We start from the raw sequence: 20,471 nt of genomic DNA, 5'->3' as shown, positions 1-20,471 counted from the left end.
GGGCAACAAACAAAACGTATATTTGGTTTTTATAATTTATGTATTTATTTGAAAAAAGAAAATTAAAAAATATATATGGTGAACAAAATGTACATGGGAGAAAAAGAACATTTAAGTTTAACCTTTTGTTTTTGTGGGTGTATTACGTGGAATGCTATAAAACCACCCACCGCCAACTCTTCGGCTACTTTTTTAACCACCGAATAGTGGGACTGGCCTTCAAATTATAGTGACGCCCCCGGCTGAAACATGTTTGCTGTGATAGGGATTCGAACCTTATGTTAAACGAGTATTTTTAATACTAAATATTTAAATATGTAAGCCATCTGCAGGCGAAAGTTGAAATGTTACTTTTTGTTTTCGAATGTACGATATTTGTTCAATTTTGCCCAAAGATACTCGAGGTATATCCAAGTCAGCAGTCAACAATTTTGAAGTAATAAACGTATGGAAGCTACCTAGCCAACACTGTTCACTGCAAACTCGTAGATTACTCTAAACGGGTAATGAAATTTGACCGTCACTCTTATAACACACTCGCAACCTTTTATTTTATTATTGTTGTTGTTCCGTTTTTATATTTTGTTTTTCGACGTAATGGGACGCAAAACGAAGAGCCTTAGATTCACATTAGGAAAAGCTAAACACTGGACCCCACACGGTTTTTAAATAAAGTAATAAGTATCTTGTCTTTACATGTGTTTTTCGTATAGCTAGCTGTTTACGTGGCCGAACGATATTTTCTTTGCGTAGTAATTGTAGTATTAAAACAACTTTTGATCATTTCAGGCTTGAGAAATAAAAATAATCCAAGCAATTTCTCCTACTTAAAACGTTATAATGTGACGATCAATCCCACTATTCGTTGGTAAAAGAGTAGCCCAAGAGTTGGCGTTGGGGGGTGATGACTAACTGTTTTTCCTCTAGTCTTACGCTACTAAATTAGGGACGGCTAGCGTAGATAGCCCTCGAGTAGCTTTGTGCGAAATTCAAAAACAAACAAACAAACCTACTTAAAAAGAATTTATTTCAAAACATTTTATTTTTTCTGTACAAAACAAAGGACCAAGAACCATTGAACCAGATATCTATGTTTATTCACGTCTGAGAAAAAACAAACACAAACTTTATACATGACTAATTAGGCTAACTGCATTAATTGCTAGCTATTTTTTTAGCAATATCGTTACACCCAAAATGTTTATCGGGTGTGACCAGGAATATAATTCTGATTAAAAAAAATAATCTTCATTATTCCTAATAAAACAACTACTAATACTGAAACTCATTCGTTGTCCAATTAAATACGACATAAAATACCGAAACTCATCCGTTGTCCAATTAAATACGACATAAAAAAATATCCCTATTTATAATGTCAAACAAATGTGAAATTTGAAACCAAAACTAAAACCTCTGACAGGAAATTGATATAAATTTGAGACCATAATTACATTCACTGTCAACTCTTACTGAAAACAATCTCATTTATCGATAGACGTAATCATGTGTACAGTTACTGACCAAATCATGACCACGATCTTTCATTGAAAGATAATTATTTTCCGTACTTACTAGCAGTAATTTTATCACCTATGATCTTGTAACTGCTCGTATTTACTACTTCAATCCGTTTTTCAATCACGGAGAACAAGTTGACACTTTTAGTAACTTCGACGTCGTGGTTCAATGAACTGTTTTCTTCTGGCATCGTGGCCCTACCAGCAATTTGAGTTACACCTACACTGTCTGATAAACGATACATATACACTTAAAGGCACATCATGCAAAAATGACATAAGCTGATATTTAATCATAAATGTTCAGCACTGTTTTTCACTTCGCGCTTCTCTAATTCTTCAACAGCTGCATCTACCAACAGGTAAAGACATCTAAAAGGATCCTCTTTATTGGTTCCGTGATACGTTAGCTGAGAAGTGTTGTACACCCAGTTGTTTGGTGCGTCAGTTCTACATTTTGTTGGATCTGGTTTTCGAAACCTGACTTCATCCGGAACAGAAAGTGTTTCGAACTCTGGAGAACCGGTAAAACATGCTAATGTGGATGAAGTAAATACCCCAGAAGAAGCAGTTATCGTCACGAAAGGAAGCTGGACTGAGAATGGCGATCTAACTTCTTTACAAGACATTTTAACAGTTTGGATATTAGGAAGTACACTGGGATTGATTTGAGAAACAGGCGGTGATTTAAGTTTTCGAGAAATGATACCTTGTTCATGATCGTAAGTCCATCGTTTCCTGAGTTTCAGAGGACAAGCCAAGTCGTTCTTTGAAGATGGCAAAATGGAGCGATCATCAGCACATCCATCGCTGGAGCAACCCTCACACTCGAAGTCACCAACTGTTGTGTTGTTGAGCGGAGTTAGACACTGAGTGTCTGGTTTTGTAAGTTTATCCTTGTCAAAGTCTGGCGACTGATACAATCCTTGTCTTTTGTGAGATGTCTTTCTGGTAATCGTATAAAGAAGAGGGTCGTGTCCTTCCTTGCGTATAATGTCTGGGAGGATACGACGCCGAGCATTGATGAACCAATTACAAACTTGTAAGATACTAAGATTGGCTTCTTTTGAAAGCGACATTTTTTCCTCGTCTGAGGGATAAGCATTGTATCGATGTTCGTAAAGCCACATCTTCAGGATTTTCACTGATTCTTTGGGTAGATTTCCTCGACGTCTTCTGGAATTCAATTCTGATTGCTGGTAAGATGGGTAAGGCATGGAATCTTCATAGATCTGCATCTGGGCCGTCTCTCTAACTAAAAAATAAATAAAATAATAATATTAAACATTGTCACACATAAAGACAAAATGTATAAATAAACTGATTTCTGAACACAACATCACTGGAGAACACTTTAAATGAGAGTCTATCAAAAAGACAGCATCAGTAAGATTGCGTTTAGTTAAAATTAGGAACAAGGGGTAAGGAGGTAAAAACCAAAAGTATTTTAACGTGTTAACATGAAGTACACTTAGAAAAGTATTGCCTTTAACTTGTTAATACGATATAGTGTTTCTAATCATTGTGTGTGTGTGTGTTTTTTTCTTATAGCAAAGCCACATCAGGCCATCTGCTGAGCTCACTGAGGGGAATCGAATCCCTGATTTTAGCGTCGTAAATCCGTAGATATACCGCTGTACTAGCGGGAGGGGCTTTTATTTCGTCATGAATGTTTATTGCGTTAACATAATTACTTGCGTCTAACCTACCAGCCCCCCAGCTGTCCCAGCGAGGAACATGCTTTAGTAACCCACAATTTTAAGTGTTATGAAGTAAAGTGGTACCGTACATTCCTGTGTGACATAATCATGACGTATTTAGGTAAGGGCTGGAGGGAGCTCAGCCCAAGGGTCTGTGGTCTTAATGGAAGGCCCATTGATAATTTTATTCTTTGTAAAATTATGTGTCATATTGAGACCACAAACATTATCAGAACCTGGAACCACACAACCTTAAATATTTGTTATGAATTTCGCACACAAGGGCTATCTGCGCTAGTCGTCCCTAATTTAGCATTGTAAGACAAAAAGTAAAAGGTTAGTGTTGCACACTCTGTATGATTTCATAACAGCAAGAAACATTAGTGTTGTGCGTTTCTGTTTGATGTAACAATGATAAGAAACGTTCAACCAAAACCTGGTACACCTGGTGAGAGTTCCGAAGAAATGTTTATATCAAAGTTGCTAGACCTGAAAGTTTGTAATTTATTTCTAAGCAATGCGATTCTTTTAATAATTCAGTTTCAGTGGATTATCAGGCCAGGTGACAGGAGAAGAGGGAATCATCTGTGTTTTTAAGTCTACCAAAAGTGTATAGAGATATTGTATAGTTATTTCATAATAAATGCACGCATTAGTTATTAATTTCATTTTAACGTAATTAACGCAAGGAAGAAAGAAGCTCGAATTACGTGAACAATAATATTTGTTTTCATCCTCTGAGGGAAACCCATAAAACTTGATAAAAACATAGTGTAAAAACATTTTCATAGAGGTCCCGGCATGGCCAGGTGAGTTAAGGCGTTCGATTCGTAACCCGAGGGTCGCGGGTTACGACGGTCAATCCCACTATTCGTTGTTAAAAGAGTAGCCCAAGAGTTGGCGGTGGGTGGTGATGACTAGCTGCCTTCCCTCTAGTCTTACACTGCTAAATTAGGGACGGCTAACACAGATAGCCCTCAAGTAGCTTTGTGCGAAATTCAAAAAACAAAACAAACATTTCATGGCGAAGTCGGTTTTCTGTAATGCAACTTGCCATCGTGTGCGCATTTATTTTCATTAAATAAATATTTTAAATATGAAATTTCGGAAACGATACAGTTCAAACGGAAGAGACCAAAGTGTCCAAGTAAAGTGTTAACAATGTTATCAGAGTAACTGAATGGTAGAACTGTCGTTATTTTTACTGACGTATTTTACGTTGTAAAAATGATTAATGATTTATATAATGTCAGAAGTTCTACACAATTCGCCTGAAAAGCAAATAGGTGTAAAAAACACAAAGACTTTGGTATTTGCTTCTTTGTTATATAGTGTCTGGTTTTATTGTGCCAAAGTACATACTACAGTGAGAATAGTTGTTACAGTATAATTTATGTTATTAACCACACTCTGTTTTAACTACAAAAGACTGCTGTTTCTGAATGAACGTATCTCCCAGTTAGTGCTGCCATCTAGTGGTATTAGTTAATTTGCGCCTTGTGAAACTTTCTTCAAACAAAAAGCGCTAAATGATTCATTACGTCATAGTAGTACAATCAAAATATACAAATATATGACGAGAAACATTATTTCGTTATTTGTTTTCAATACTTTGGTTTTCAGAAAATAGCTGTTTTAACTCAGAAATGACATTATTTTCTGTAATAAACACAACGGACGAATTCAAAACGTTCTGTTTTTAGAAGATTCAACTGACAAGACTTGACCAAAGTCCATGAAACAGAACCTTACGAACAAAACTAATTCAGCTGATAGCACTCTGGGAAAACAGAGAACTACACATACGAACATACGAAAATGTTTATCGTCATAAACATACGATTTCAAACGTATTAAATAACAAAAACGAAGCTTCAAAAGCTCTTTCAGTCGGACCTACCTACAGTAACGGTAGCAAAACGTGTAGTGAACGATGGATAAGTACAACCTGGCACAATTATTACGTTTCAAAGTTCATTTCTAAAGAAAGCAGTTCCAAGTTTTGTAAGCTATCGGTAAGAAAGAAGCGAAGCGTAACACCTATTTACTTCAGCCTATAACTCTTTGGAAAGTGTTTAAAATTTAATATACCTGTGATAAACCACTTGCTAACCTGACCAATCTCCAGCTTGTAGGCTTCGTCTGCTCTGTTAACATATAACATGTTACGAGCGTTTAATTTCTATCACAAAAAAGAAAAAGACAGAGAGCTAGAACTTCTAATCGGCAACTATAAAATATTTTGTAACCACACAACTGTATTGCAGCTGCAATGTTTTCGATAACTCTGTGTTAGGTTACTGCATTCATTTCAGACGCGTACAAATATTTGAATTCGCAGTGATAACAAAGGCCTGAGAATTTAAACCTTACAAAAGTCGTTTTGGTTTTAATAACGGGTTTTTCCATTATTCAGCTACACAGATTTCGAAAATAATATTCATTTTTTCTATAACAGAAAGTTTGTGTTTTTTGTTTTTTTTTTAATTTCGTGCAAAAATACACTAGGGCTATCTGCGCTAGCCATCCCTAATTTAGCAGTGTAAGACTAGAAGGAAGGCAGTTAGTCACCACCATCCACTGCCAATTCTTGGCTACTCTTTTACCAACGAATAGTGGGATTAATCGTAACGACCCTACGGCCGAAAGAGCGAGCATGTTTGGTATCTGGGGATTATCACGTAAGGATTTTTTTACAAATCGGGGACAAAAATCGTACTCAGATCAAGTTATTATTTCGTTTACCAAAATGAACATTTTTATTATTATTATGTTTGGGTTCTAGAACGATCGATAAGACTTATGTCGCGATTGGTCTAGATAAATCTATGGTTTATGGTTGCCAGCAATTTAAGCATAACAAAACATGACTTGATTTCAATGAAAATGATTCATCTATATGAAGATACATATGATGTAATGTTGAGAAGTTGTACTTGATGAAGTATTTCTTATGTATTTGTTATTAAGCACAGAGCTACACAAAGGGCTATCTGTGCCCTGGCCAGTATATCAAAACCCGGTTTCTAGACGTATAAGTCTAGAAGAAACACCTCTGGCGGGGTTGTACCTGATGGAGTAAAATGGAAGTTATTTTCTTACAAGAGTTACTGTGGAAAATTTTGAAGATTTAAGACAATAAAACAAACCAGCGCACGTCTATGTTATGGATAGACTGTAAACAACTATAAACAGTTATCACACAGACAGGTGAATCTACATCAAGATATTCACTTCTGATGTTTGAAAATTATTGATACGATAGTTTAGTTAGTTATCACCATAAGATTTCGTCTAGAAACATAGGGCCGCGGATTCATCAACAAGTATTTAAGTGAGTAGGTTGTTAGCCCACTGCACCGAGCCGTCCTTAATTTAGCAGTGTAAGACTAGAGGGAAGGCAGCTAGTCATCACCATTCACCGCCAACTCTTGGGATACTCTTTTACCAACGAATAGTGGGATTGCTCGTCACATTATAACGCCCCACGGCTGAGAGAGCGAGCATTCTTTGGCGCGACGTGGGCGCGAACCCACGACCCTCGGATTACGAGTCACACGCCTTACTCGCTTGGCCATGCCAGGCCCATTGATACGATAACTTAAATGGAAATTATTCAATGAAACTGACAGACCTTAGAAGGTATTTTTGGTTAAATTATTCTTTCGTTCTCCAAACGTCGAACGAAAAATAACCAGGGGCGGTAAGAAACTACTGTTTCTCTTTACCCCACACAAGGCAAGAATAAATTATCTAACTAATTACGGAATACGTTGATTAGGCTGGAGTGGCATGTAAAGTTATTCAACTAACGCGATGGTCACAAATGACCTGGAAGTTGATAGTTTATTAAATCTAATTGAGGAGCGTCAGGAGAAACTGAGAAGAGTTACCGGCCGGAGAGACAACGAAGAAGGACTAGGAAGGTTCAGCATCACATCCACCAGCGTTCGAAGAATCGTGTCGGGAAAGAAGAAGTGGTCGACGTTGACTTGGAGTGAGCAGAGAGATGCAAGCAGTGCGTCGGCCTAGTTATAACTTATGATTTTACTGTGAACATATTAAAAATTTTGAAATGACTAAAATGTGTTCTGACTGGCCTCTTTTCAGGGCTGGGATCTATAAATCCTAATTCAATGCAACTCTCAGTAAAAGGAAATATATATATAAAGAAGGTCACTGACCTCGCTTCAGATAACTAGTGGCGACAATGAAGAAAAATTACGAAAAACAACTTGAATACTGCATATAAAGTCATGTATTAAATAACATTTCATCGCCTACGATTTTGCTTTCACTATAAGTTAACGTATATCTCTACAAAAACCCTACTATATTTTAGTATATTACCAGATATATCCAAATTTGAACGGCTGAAAAAAAGACACTAATTTTTAAATACGCGAAGATTAACCCTAATGAAGTGCAACTCTGTATTCTCTAAGGAAAAGGTACTGTGAGTTCTTTCAGAGTTCATTAAGGTTCAGTGAAATAATTACAGAAAAAGTTAACGAGTAGCCAGATTTAGAAGGTTTCTAATTGATAAGTTGTAGTTCGTATCACATAACACTTAACTTCTTCAGTGAAAAATCATTACAAGAAATATGAGGTATATCTGGTTGATTGTCAATCGATTCGACAAATGGTAGCGTCTTTACAGTTAATCCGTAAGGTTACATACTTTAAAATATCAATGTTTTTGTTACTGTATAACTAACTTTAAACAACTAATATTTTTGTTACTGTACAACTAACTTTAAACAACTAATATTTTTGTTACTGTACAACTAACTTTAAACAACTAATATTTTTGTTACTGTACAACTAACTTTAAACAACTAATATTTTTGTTACTGTACAACTAACTTTAAACAACTAATATTTTTGTTACTGTACAACTGACTTTAAGCAACTGATATTTTTGTTACTGTATAACTAACTTTAAATAACCAGTATATTTGTTCCTTTATAGCTAACTTTAAAGAACCAATATTTTTGTTACTGTATAGCTAACTTCAAACAACCAATATTTTTGTTACTGTATAGCTAACTCTAAACAACCAGTATATTTGCTATTCTATGACTAACATTGAATATTTCTGTTTTAGTGCTCTGCTCTATATCTGATTTTGAAAAGCTGATATTGTTATTTTTTAGATGATTTACCACTAACTTTGAATAACTGTTTGTTTATTTTTAGCAACCAATATGTTTTCTTTTGTGAAATTACAACTTAATTTGAATTAATAATAATATCCCTGGTATGGATATAGAGTGACTTTGAACAGTCGATGTTACTTCTAGCATAACTACAACAATTGTTACTTCTTTAATAATCAAAATGCCGTGGTCTAGTTGTATTATTAACATCTTTAACGTTTAATGAGTTGTTGGTAGATATAATGCCATAGCTAACAGTATATCGTTAACGTTGTTATTGTTATGGTAACAATAAGTTTAATTAATTTGAAAATATAATAGAAACACCAGAAAAGTTGAGCAAAACGCAATTAATCGCAACAGCAAACATTTTAAATTCAAATAAAAAAACATGCCTTAAAGATAGGCATCTCCAATTTTTTCTCCTAGGTGGACGGGGGTCATGTTTTCACCCCTGTGTGTGTGTGTGTGTTCGTCAGTAATTTAGCGCCACCCAAAACCTAACCTCGTCATCACGATTCTGCACGATTTTGAAATTCAACTGGCCGTTTTTAATGAAGCTTTTACCTTACGATAACATAATACCACAGGTTGAAATCATTACATCTTGTAAAAGCTGTTGGAAACTTTTATTGGTGTGTATTTCAATGAGTTAAACATTTCAGTAGGTTCCTCAGAAACCGTTGACACAAAATTTGAGTTGTGTATTAGTTTGTTTTATGTATAAAATAAGTTATGCCACACAAATTATTTCATTTGTTCTTGAAAAAGTTGGTGTTCATTTTTTGTGTTTCTGTTTTGAGACCCGCAATGTACGTCCACTTTTTTAAAGAATGAAACAAAGCACATCTGTGGTATAATTTATTTTTCACAAGGTAGTGATGTCTAAAGACATTCTTAGAATATCACTTTCTACTTTAAAAACTGTCTTTTTAGTATTTTTGTGAATAAAATATTATATTTTCACTAATTATTCGCCCTTTCAGCCGTGGGGTCGTTATAATGTGACGGTCAATCCATCTATTCGTTGGTAAAAGAGTAGCCCAAGAGTTGGCGGTGGGTGGTGATGACTAGCTGCCTTCCTTCTAGTCTTACACTGCTAAATTAGGGACGGCTAGCACAGATAGCCCTCGGGTAGCTTTGTGCGAAATTCAAAAACAAACAAACAAACACTAATTATTATTATGTTGGCTCAGTTTGAACTGGTTTAACGGTATTTCAGTGAATGCAGTTCACTAATTGTTATTTCCGTTATTGTAATAATTACTTTTAGCTTTGTCATCGTTATTTGTGTAATTGTAACATGAAGTGTGCGTGTGTGTTTCATTTCGCTTTCATTCTATGACAAAATATATATATATATATATATACACTTCGTACAAACTTCTCAACACGTTCTGTGTTTATGTCCGTTTTAAAAATAATTCCATAAAAGAGATTGATCATCAAAATATGTTGTGCATACAACAACCGTTTTTAAACTAAACCTAGAAGGAATTTAAAATATTTGATCGTTTGTTTTCAAATACAAATCTGCAGAAGGGTTTATCTGTCCTTTGTCCATTATAGGAATGGAATTTAACATTTTAGCGTGATATGCTTTGAATCATACCGCTAAGCCATCCAGGAGAGAAGTTAAAATACAGATAACTTACGACAGCAACGTTGTTGAATTTACCATCTAAATGAAAAAGAATCTATCTATATAACTTTTCTCTAACAAGTATTCTTGTTTCTGTTTTAATTGTTTTTTTGTTTTTTTTATAAATACACTGACTTTAAATTATTATATTGAGTCTAAGTATAGCAATGCAAAGAAACTATTTGCAATAGTTGGGTTTGTTTTGAATTTCGCTCTAAGCTACTCGAGAGCTATCTGCGCTAGCCGTCCCTAATTTTGCAGTATAAGTCTAGATGGAAAGCAGCTAGTCGTCACCACCCACCGCCAACTCTTGGGCTACTCTTTTGCCAACGAATAGTGGGATTGATCGTAACATTATAACGTCCCATGGCTGAAAGGGCTCACAGTCACTAGTTGTGATGTTATTGGTGGAACAGGTAATCACTGACATCTTTGCAAACCAAAATGGCCTCCGTGTCTTCTGAACTCGCCTATGTTTATGTGAATATGTCATTTTAAATGTCGCTTTTCATACTTTTGTTGTTGTTATTGTTTCTTCTACTGAACAACATGCACTTGCGCTCGCGCCACAAACCACTTTTGTTTAAGTACAGTTGTTCCTAATTTTCAACTGAGGACCAAAGGTGCGGCACCACTTAGAAGTATCTGCCACCTAAAGCAGTTATACTTAACAGATAATGAAACTGACTGCCACTATTATAACACCGAAAGATCTAGCTGTATGATAAATTTATCTCAATTGAAAATGAAAGTTGTCAGCAGTTTCTGGAACCATGTGACGTATTTTTTCATGAATAAATGTGATGTCCTTATTACAGAATGTTTTGATTTTTAGGATAAGCTCTGTGTTTACTATACTGAAGTTGAGTACTTTACAATAAACCGATTTTATAGTTTTACCACGTCGTCACAGTCTATGTTGCTACATCTGGTCATGATCAATGTGCAAGAAACTCGTGTATTTTGACAACAATTCTGCAATGTAGTTACTGTCGCAAAATGCTCTGTTGTAAGGCTGTCACATACAAAACATACCCTTCCTTCTTCAATCATTCCACAATCCATCCAATATACATGGACAAAAGCTTTCCAGAACCTGAATCACGAATCCTGTTGTAAGCAAGTACATAGATCTTGCGGTCAGCGACTTAACGGAAGCCTTGATATAGGATAGTACCAATACCGATTAATTCTTAAGCTGCTTGAGGTATACGACACTGGAACTGGTGTGTCGTACACGAGACTTGTTGCTTTTTGAGAGGAACGTTTTAATTATACTTCGTATTGTTGCCTGACATAGATGAAGAACTTTCTCCACCAGTCTTTCTATTACTAGAAGCTTCACAAATTGGGTACGAGTTGTTATAGATCTTTCTTTAAATGGTCCTGGTGCCTCGAGTTGATCCAAATTACTTTATTTTCTAGTGTCATTAACTAAGAGGAATACTTATCTCTTAGAACGTTTAAATCCCCAGTCTGAATACATCTTTAAGACTTGATTGTATAGATATTTTACGTCTCAAAAAGGTGTTACATACCATACTGAAAATAGAACCAAGTTTCGGCGGCGCGACCAAACCCACGAAACTCAAAACAATGTAAAAATTTAAATTGAAAATTCCATTCTACCGTACCCTTATATCAGATGTGGTTTCAAGTGATTTTCTGATTTACATGTTCAAAATAGTTTTAAAATATCATGCTTAACCTTGTATGTATTACCTCTAAATCCGTAAGTCGAACATATAAAAATTACCATATTTTGATGGTAACTTTAGAAAAATAACATACAAATATTTCATACATAAATCTGCATATGTTTAAGTTTTAATTATTTCTTCGCAAAATGCAATGAAACTCCCAATGTGTTATTATATTTTGATCTTGACTTGCAACATAAGAATTGTTTTCAGCATGTTTATACCATCTAGGCGCTCTCTGAACTTAGTAAAAACAATAAAAGTTTTTCAACTGTTTCTCATAATGTTTCACTGGTGAAGTTTTATTCAATTCTATCCGTCAATCACTGAACCATTCACAAGATACAATTATCCCACCTTCCAACTTTGATCATTTTCCCCAGTGCATATTGACAAGTTTAGCATTTAAAAAGATTTTTTTTTAACTTTGCGAAAGTGGGTAGTTATCATCAAGATCTTGATAAATGGAAAATACCTATTTTCAGAGAAAACTTCTCCGAGAAATCCGTGTTAATGAGTCATTGAAAGGCAGTTTGAGTGTTTCACATTATGAACACTAACGAAATTATCAATTCTTGTACGATAGGGTTCCTATCTAAGATACTAAAACTACAAAGCGAGAAATAAAACAAAATAGGCTATTACTTTCTGTATGTATAAATTATAATACTTCTCTGTTAGATATGGAATAGTATAATAGTTTTAAGCTTACGTGTTTCGAAAGCCTATTGAAAAAAAAAACAGTGTTTATTATAATTAGGCCAGGTGGATTAAGACGTTTGACTCGTAATCTGAGGGTCGCGGGTTCGAATCACCGTCGCACCAAACATGCTTGCTCTTTCAGCCGTGGGGGCGTTATAATGTAACGATAAATCCCACGATAAATGTAACGATAAAAAGGATGCGAACCCGCGACCCTCAAATTACGAGTCGCACGCTTTAACCCACCTGGCTATGCCAGGTCAAGAACCTTTGAAGGATACCGAATCGCCAGAGAGCGGGTCATAGAAACATGTCTAACCTAACCGCTGATAAGTACAAAGCAAACGTTAACTGAACTTCTTTAAGATTAATCAGACAGTTAGCATACTTTTATTAAACAGATCAAGCCTTGTGGCTTACTACAGTAAAATAAGATCAGAATAGTACCCAGTTTATTTGCTCAAGATTTCTAAGTCGGTCCAACATGATTTGAAACAGTTACTAGTCTTGACTATAGGCCTTCTTTAGGTAAACCAGCTTATTAGTTATTCTGTTACTATTATAATAGTTTTGAACTTTTATGGAATTTCAAAATATTTGTAAATTACAGTTATATTCTGACATGTACACTTTCACGGTATTAGCAAATAATGTTTCCTATTCTGACAACATTCGAAATAAAATCAGTTTACGATGAACAATATAAGCCAAAGAAAATGGTTGAAAATTACTGGAGGTATTATTAGGCTTAACATTTGAAATACAAATCACGTTTTTGAAGTATATTATTACTCTCAGGGGCGTAGATTTTTTACACCCGATGGGAGGGATGATTTTTGCATCCACTTATATGGACTGTTCAATTTGCAAATCGGTAATCTTTGATTATGTGAACCTGAAAGCTGTAAACATGCAGTCACAGAGTAATCTTGTTGCCACGATACTTGCATGTATACTTAAGCCTACTGACTGATACTTACGAACTATCGCTTAGATCGAAAAGCTTAGAAGCACGCCTGTATTAAAGATGTACATTTCGGCTACTGAAAAAGCCTACATCTAGGACTAATTATGTAATTCGATTGGTAAGAACACGAGAATCACAGGAACAAACACACAATTTGTAGGCCTGTGATGCAATAAAACAATTCAACAGACCAAACTGTAGGGGGGAGGATTGTATGCACCATACCCCCCACCTTAAATGAAGGGGGATGTATACCCCCCAGCCCCCCAGGATCTACGCCTCTGATTACTCTTCTTGAAAACTTGTGAGCTAGTGAGTTTCTATTGTTCTCCAAAATAGACATTTCACCTTGAAATTTTATGTATGTGTGTATATACACAAAGCATTTCGATTAGTTCAGGTGCTAAATTTTGGTATTGAGCGAAGGAACCTGTCGTTAATGGTTCATAGTCTGTTCCTAAAACTTTCTGATCGGAGTTCTGTGATCGGGTAGCTTAATGGAATACGATAAGCGTATGATGTAGTCAAGTTTGTTTGTTTGTTTGTTTTGAAATTTTGCACAAAGCTACTCGAGGGGCATCTGTGCTAGCCGTCCCTAATATAGCAGTGTAAGACTAGAGGGAAGGCAGCTAGTCATCACCACCCACCGACAACTCTTGGGCTACTATTTTACCAACGAATAGTGGGATTGACCGTCACATTATAACACCCCCACGGCTGGGAGGGCGAGCATGTTTGGCGCGACTCGGGCGCGAACCCTCGACCCTCAGATTACGAAGCGCACTCCTTAACGCGCTAGGCCATGCCAGGCCCTGTTGTAGTCAAACGTAATTTTGTGACATTTGTTAGGCCTAACAAGTTTTCTTGTTTCAGAAGATCATTTGGCTTTACACTGCAGTTACAAGACAAAGTATTCAATATGTACTACTAGCCAAAGTACCAGACTGTTCGAAGGGTGTAATTACGAGGGCTATTTGCGCTAGCCATTCCTAATTTAGCCGTTTAAGACTAGGATAAAGGTAGCTAGTCATCACCACCGACCACCATCTCTCATGCCACTCTTTTACCAAAAAATAACGGGATTGAACGTAGCTTTATAATGCCCCCGCGGATGAAAGAGCAAGCATGTTTGATAGGACGGGAATTCGAACCCGCGACCCTCAGATTGCGAGTCAATCTCCATAACTACCTGGCTATGCCAGGCCTTTACTTAACGTAATAAGCATTAAAAGTGCAATAAATACAGATACAGAAATCAATACTGAAAAGAATGACATATCGTTTAAGATTTCTATCAACATGAAATTAGATGTGGGATCCAACTCCCTTCTCATGACCATACTCATGTCATCCTGTATGATTGTATCACGTTGTGCTGATTTAGTGTTTTTTCCCAAAATTAGATATGAAATTAGAAGGGAATTCAGCACCCCACCCACATCCCCTCATGGCTTTCCTCGTGCCATCCCGAATCACTGTGTCAACTTTGGTGTTGATTGATCAAGAAATGTGGTAAAACGCATACACATAATATAAAAATTGTGGCCATCACTTATTTTTACCTATCTACAGTTATAATAACACTAGTCATCACATTGTCTGCACGTTCTTGTGCTGCTCTAGCATTATAATATAGCTGTAATACGAACTGACAAACGACCCCAGTAAACTTGTCATAAAAAATAAATTACTTCAAGTTTGATGCGAAAAAAGACGTTATATCCCAACTGCATAAAATTAGTACATTTTTGTCACTTCTCGGTTTACACAAAGAATGCCATTCTTATTAAGAATCATTAGAATTTAAATTGTTTTTTCTAACCTACTTTCTTTATAAATATGCAAAGTTAATATTATCTTACACAGTTATTTCTAGTCAAATACGTGACAATGTAAATTGGCAGGTAAGGAGCTTGCTTATGGTTAACTATTTACTGTTGGGCAATGTTGATTAGTAAATATTTGGTAAAATTTACTGTCACAATATATCAGGTCTACCGATACTAAAATATGAAAATAATTTTCTTGTAGAAGCACAAAACAGATTTTACATTATTGCTCGTAACATGTTTATTTTTTCTAATTACACAGGCCTATGATTGTTTTATTGTCTCGAAATTTTTATAAGTCTTACAGTAATTTCCGTACGCTGAATCCGAAAATGATACTTTGTTTTTTCTATTGCATCGAGATTTTTCAAAATCGCCACGTACGTTTACGTAAATACATGGTTTTTATCGAAATCGAGTCGCATTTTGTTTTACTTAAAATGTTGACAGCCAAAGCTCTAAATTTCTCTGGACCAACTGCGACACGAGTCTTATCGATCATTCTACTGTCGCCATGGCAACAAGGGAATGTCAACAGAAATTATGATAGAGATTATTTTCAACCTTTAACATCTGGTGAACCACAACTTTTCACATAAGGTGAATTTGGTGAAAGAGTTGTGCCTTTAAAAGAATTCTTAACAGATTTTGAGGTCCAGACTTCGGGCTCAGTTCTTACTTTCTCCTGGGATATCATTTTACTGGTACAGAAATCGTGAGAAAGAGTTTATAGCATACTTTTCGTGAGAAGTCTGACTGGTTTTATTGCAACAATATTACTGAATCAGCACCAACACCAGAAGCTGCAGTCTATGAACCTACTAAGTGGCACTTTTTCATTGATTCATCAAAACAAAAAATCTAAAAGGAGTTCTCCTTCACAATGGTAACTTACATGCATCTGTTCCTGCTGCTTATTTGGTTCACTTGAAGGAATCGAACAAAAAGCTTAACTTTTTTCTTAATAAAGTTTGTTGGTTTTGGTTTTAAGTGAAGCACAAAGCAACACAATGGACTATCTGTTCTCTGTCCAGCACGGGTATCGAAACCCGAATTCTACTATTATAAGTCCGTAGACATACCGCTGTGCTACTGGATGGCTTTAATAAAGTCAAATACAGAGAAAATGGTTGGCTACTTTGTGAAGACATAAAAGTTTTTTGTATATTGTTGGGTCAACAGTCTGGTTACACAAAGTTTCCATTCTGTTTGTGTGTGTGCAAGGGATAGCAGAGCATGAAACCAGCACTAGATAAAGAATAATGACCACGCAGAGTCAGCCTGATATGAGGATCGAAAAACATTGAACGTGAAAGTTTGGTTGACATAAAAAGTCCTATAATTTCCACTTCACATAAAACAGGCTTGATGGATCAGTTTGTAAAGACCTTTGAAAAAGATAGCGACTGTTGTCTCTGTGGGTATTTCTCGGCTTTTTTTCAAATGTGAAACGTAAAGAAAGGATTTTTGTTGGACCTCACATTAAGAAACTGACTTCAGATCAACAACTGGAAAAGAAAAGGAAGAAAGCAGAAAAGGAGTTGCCTTTTAAAATGTTACTGACAAATTTTGAGGAAACGGCGAGGAATCAACTTACGAAAATATTGTCAACATGTTCGATAAATTCAAAGAACTGGGTTGTACTTTGAGCTTTAAAGTGTATTTCTTACACTTTTCCTTAAAATACTGGTGTCGTCAGCAAAGAAAAATGGAAAATATTTCAACAAAACATCAGGGAAATGAAGAGAAAGATGAAACATCAGCATGATAGCTGATCAGTGAGGGTTATTGAAACAAGATGTACCAGACCACGACACGTTTTGATACCGAAAGATATAGATTTGACAAAAAATCAAGATGAATGAGAATACATATCTGTTTGACGTCAATGTTATTCTAATTTTTTCAGCTTCTTCGTACATTCATTAACAAACATAATAATAAAAAATGTCTGTTGCGGTAAACGAAGTAATAGTTTGATCTAAGCAAGATATTTTTTTCTTAACCATTTATAACCAGTTCTTACATGATAGAAAAAAAAAGAATTTTACTATAGAAAACTGTGTAGCTAGATTAAGGAAGATGCGTAATTAAAACCAAAACAACTTTTGTGAAATTTAAATTCGCAGTTCTGTGTTATTGAGATTTAAAAAGGATCCATAAATCTGGAATAGGCTTTGGAGTTGATACTGGCTCAGTAGTATTCTCCTTGATGTATATCGAGTAGTGAGTACGCTGTATCAAAACTGCATTAGAAATGTAAATCAAGATTACGTAACAATCACAAATGATATAAACTTGTGTTGGAACGGTTTTTATTACAACTATATTTTGACACTGTTTAGCGTTTCGTAGGTCGCATAATGCCACTGAAAATAGACCACTTCTGAAAATGGTATGTAAAATTTCTTTTTACGCAGAATATTCACACACTCAGACAATAAAGATATGTTCAAATTGACGATTCAGAATTTGCAAGGCACGGATATTCCTTGTACTCAGTGGAACTGGGAGGAAAAGAAAGAAATATGGATTAACTTGGGATACCAGGATCATTCAGAAAGAGACCTGCAGCAAGTCATACTCCGGTCATGATAAACAAACTATAGAAACGTTTAACAGGAGAGAATCTTATGGACACGAAGGTCACTGGAAGAAAACCGAAAGTGTATTTCGGGTAGTAATACGCGACATAATTAATAAAGTGCAACACCTGGAAATCAGGTCCAAACGGTATGACTTCATCGAGATAAGGCTCTCAGCCATAGATTACGTTCAAATGTTGTATACCTCAAGCATCCGGAGAATGAAAACCAACATTTATACTACTCCATACGAATAATCCACGCTCAATTCACCGAATGTAGTGCCCGGGGACTGTTCAGACAAATGCTGCGGGAACAATTATCCTTGTACAGGAGATATCTCATGGCAAGCACGCAGTGAGGATTGTTGTGTTTTTTCACAAGACAGCTTTATGGCAAAGCCTTTTGTAATTGGAAAAAACTTTGCGGATATATTGTAAGATTCATAGTCCTCATGCAGAGTATGATCGAATGTGGCAATATGGACAATAGAACAAAATTAGCTTCTAAACACATGTTTGTTGTTATTCATTGAAAGTAGTAGCTTTACTATAAATGTATCTTTACGTTAAAAACAAGCATACCTATAACGATTGTCATTCGTGAAATAAGAAGTTAATACACAAAAGCAAGTTCACTATTTGGAAAGATTTACAACCACGAGAGTGATTATCTAAAAAGAACCCATCAGTTTGTAACCTCTTCACTCTCTATCTAAAAGGATTCATACACATAAAAAAAAAAGAGAGCGTCTTTTGGCTGTGAGTAGTTAAAATATTTGAACATTGTCCTGGATATTCTACTTTAACAGTACTTAACGCTTGATATCAAGACATCTCATTGTTCAACTGTTATCGGAATAACTGTTTACTTAGATTCATAGTACCTTGTGTTCTTAGTTTAATATTTTAAATTAAACCGAGAGAAAATTGAAAGAGAAATGTTGTTAGATATTGCTATCTGTAGCTCCTGCACACCATGCAATTCACCGTAAAGCTTTACAGTATAGAACAAAATATCAACAATGAAACCTCACGTGCTACTTACTGCACGAGATAACTCCTCGTATCAAGAGAGCGAGAGAACGAGGCTGCTATTTCTTTTTGTCTCACGCGCTAAAGAAACGCTTAAAGAAACTGAGATAAAACGAACAACAAATACAAAACACTGTGTGTGTGTGTGTGTGTGTGTGGTATGTCTGAGATAAGCCAGAAATAAAGACAGATTTTTTACTAGCGTTCTTTTTATTTAGCTTAACTCGTAAAACTTCTACGCACACTTTTTCGTAATAGTAAAATCCTTACATGTTTGAACATAACAATAAGTACCTAATGGAATTTACATTGTACAGTATAGGTGTTAACCTTTTGAAGGACAAATAATTATATATGTGTGTGTATATATATATACCATTTAGAAAATTTGTACATATATTCTGAACGAACTAGACGTCTTCTTTATATCATCAAGTCCAAGGCTGCTAATGAAGGAGGAGATAAAACAAAACTGAAATCAAGTCAGATCCAACTCCTACTGGGATCAAACAAAACTCAGGTCAAATCAGATCCCAATTATACTGAGATTAAACAAAATTCAGGTCAAATCAGATCCCAATTCTACTGGGATTAAACGAAACTCAGGTCAAATCAGATCCCAATTCTAGTGGGATTAAACAAAATTCAGGTCAAATCAGATCCCAATTCTACTGGGATTAAACAAAATTCAGGTCAAATCAGATCCCAATTCTACTGGGATTAAACAAAATTCAGGTCAAATCAGATCCCAATTCTACTGGGATTAAACAAAATTCAGGTCAAATCAGATCCCAATTCTACTGGGATTAAACAAAATTCAGGTCAAATCAGATCCCAATTCTACTGAGATCAAACAAAACTCAGGTCAAATCAGATCCCAATTCTACTGAGATCAAACAAAACTCAGGTCAAATCAGATCCCAATTCTACTGGGATCAAACAAAATTCAGGTCAAATGAGATCCCAATTCTAGTGGGATTAAACAAAATTCAGGTCAAATCAGATCCCAATTCTACTGGGATCGGTCATAACTCAGATCCCACTTCTATTACAATTGAACAGAAGTTAGATTCTACTTCTATTTGAAACAAACACAACTCCTATCACACTTCTTTTGGTAACAAACACAATGGAGATCTCTCTTCCTATTAAACAACAACAAACCTTGTAAATATTAGTCAAAGTATCTACACACTACATACGTGGTTGATAAATTGTTTTTTCTCCAATAAGAAAATGATTTAACTCGATGTTTGAAAATACATTGATTATTATCCCTCCCCACACACACACATACGCACGCGCTCGCACCAAATATACTAAAGTCTACATATAGATCAGTATTGACAACATAAGTTTCGTTTTATAGGCAAATCGTCGAATTCAAATCCTTTTGGTACATTTCGTAAGCAGCCATTAGTTTTAAAACTATTTTTGTTTCTACAGAGAGGAGAACATTGGAATTAATTTAAACTATTGCAAGAAGATGGTTAATTCTATCGTTTACATTTAAAAGAAATTTCAAATTTCATCACTTTTAAAGAAATAATTACAGATTACAATATTATGTGACATTCGACATTCACCAGTTTTACCACAACGTTTCTAACAATAAAAAATACATAAAGACTA

The 20,471-nt window shown here is 35.4% G+C and overlaps 1 protein-coding gene across 1 annotated transcript in view; it reads right to left on the bottom strand.

Annotated features, from left to right (window-relative positions):
* Window positions 1-1,010: 1,010 nt before the first annotated feature.
* Window positions 1,011-20,471, bottom strand: part of LOC143229906 (uncharacterized) — a 73,110-nt gene continuing 53,649 nt past the window's right edge. Inside the window, exon 2 of the mRNA XM_076462775.1 lies at window positions 1,011-2,775. Within this exon, the coding sequence (XP_076318890.1) occupies window positions 1,814-2,775 (962 nt within the window). The 3' untranslated portion in view covers window positions 1,011-1,813. The remainder of the gene's footprint in view (window positions 2,776-20,471) is intronic.

The sequence above is a fragment of the Tachypleus tridentatus genome, chromosome 10 (assembly GCF_004210375.1).
Source record: "Tachypleus tridentatus isolate NWPU-2018 chromosome 10, ASM421037v1, whole genome shotgun sequence".
In the NCBI taxonomy this organism is placed as follows: domain Eukaryota; kingdom Metazoa; phylum Arthropoda; class Merostomata; order Xiphosura; family Limulidae; genus Tachypleus; species Tachypleus tridentatus.
Note: the sequence above shows the minus strand (reverse complement) of the source record. Positions and strands in the feature narration are given on the sequence as shown.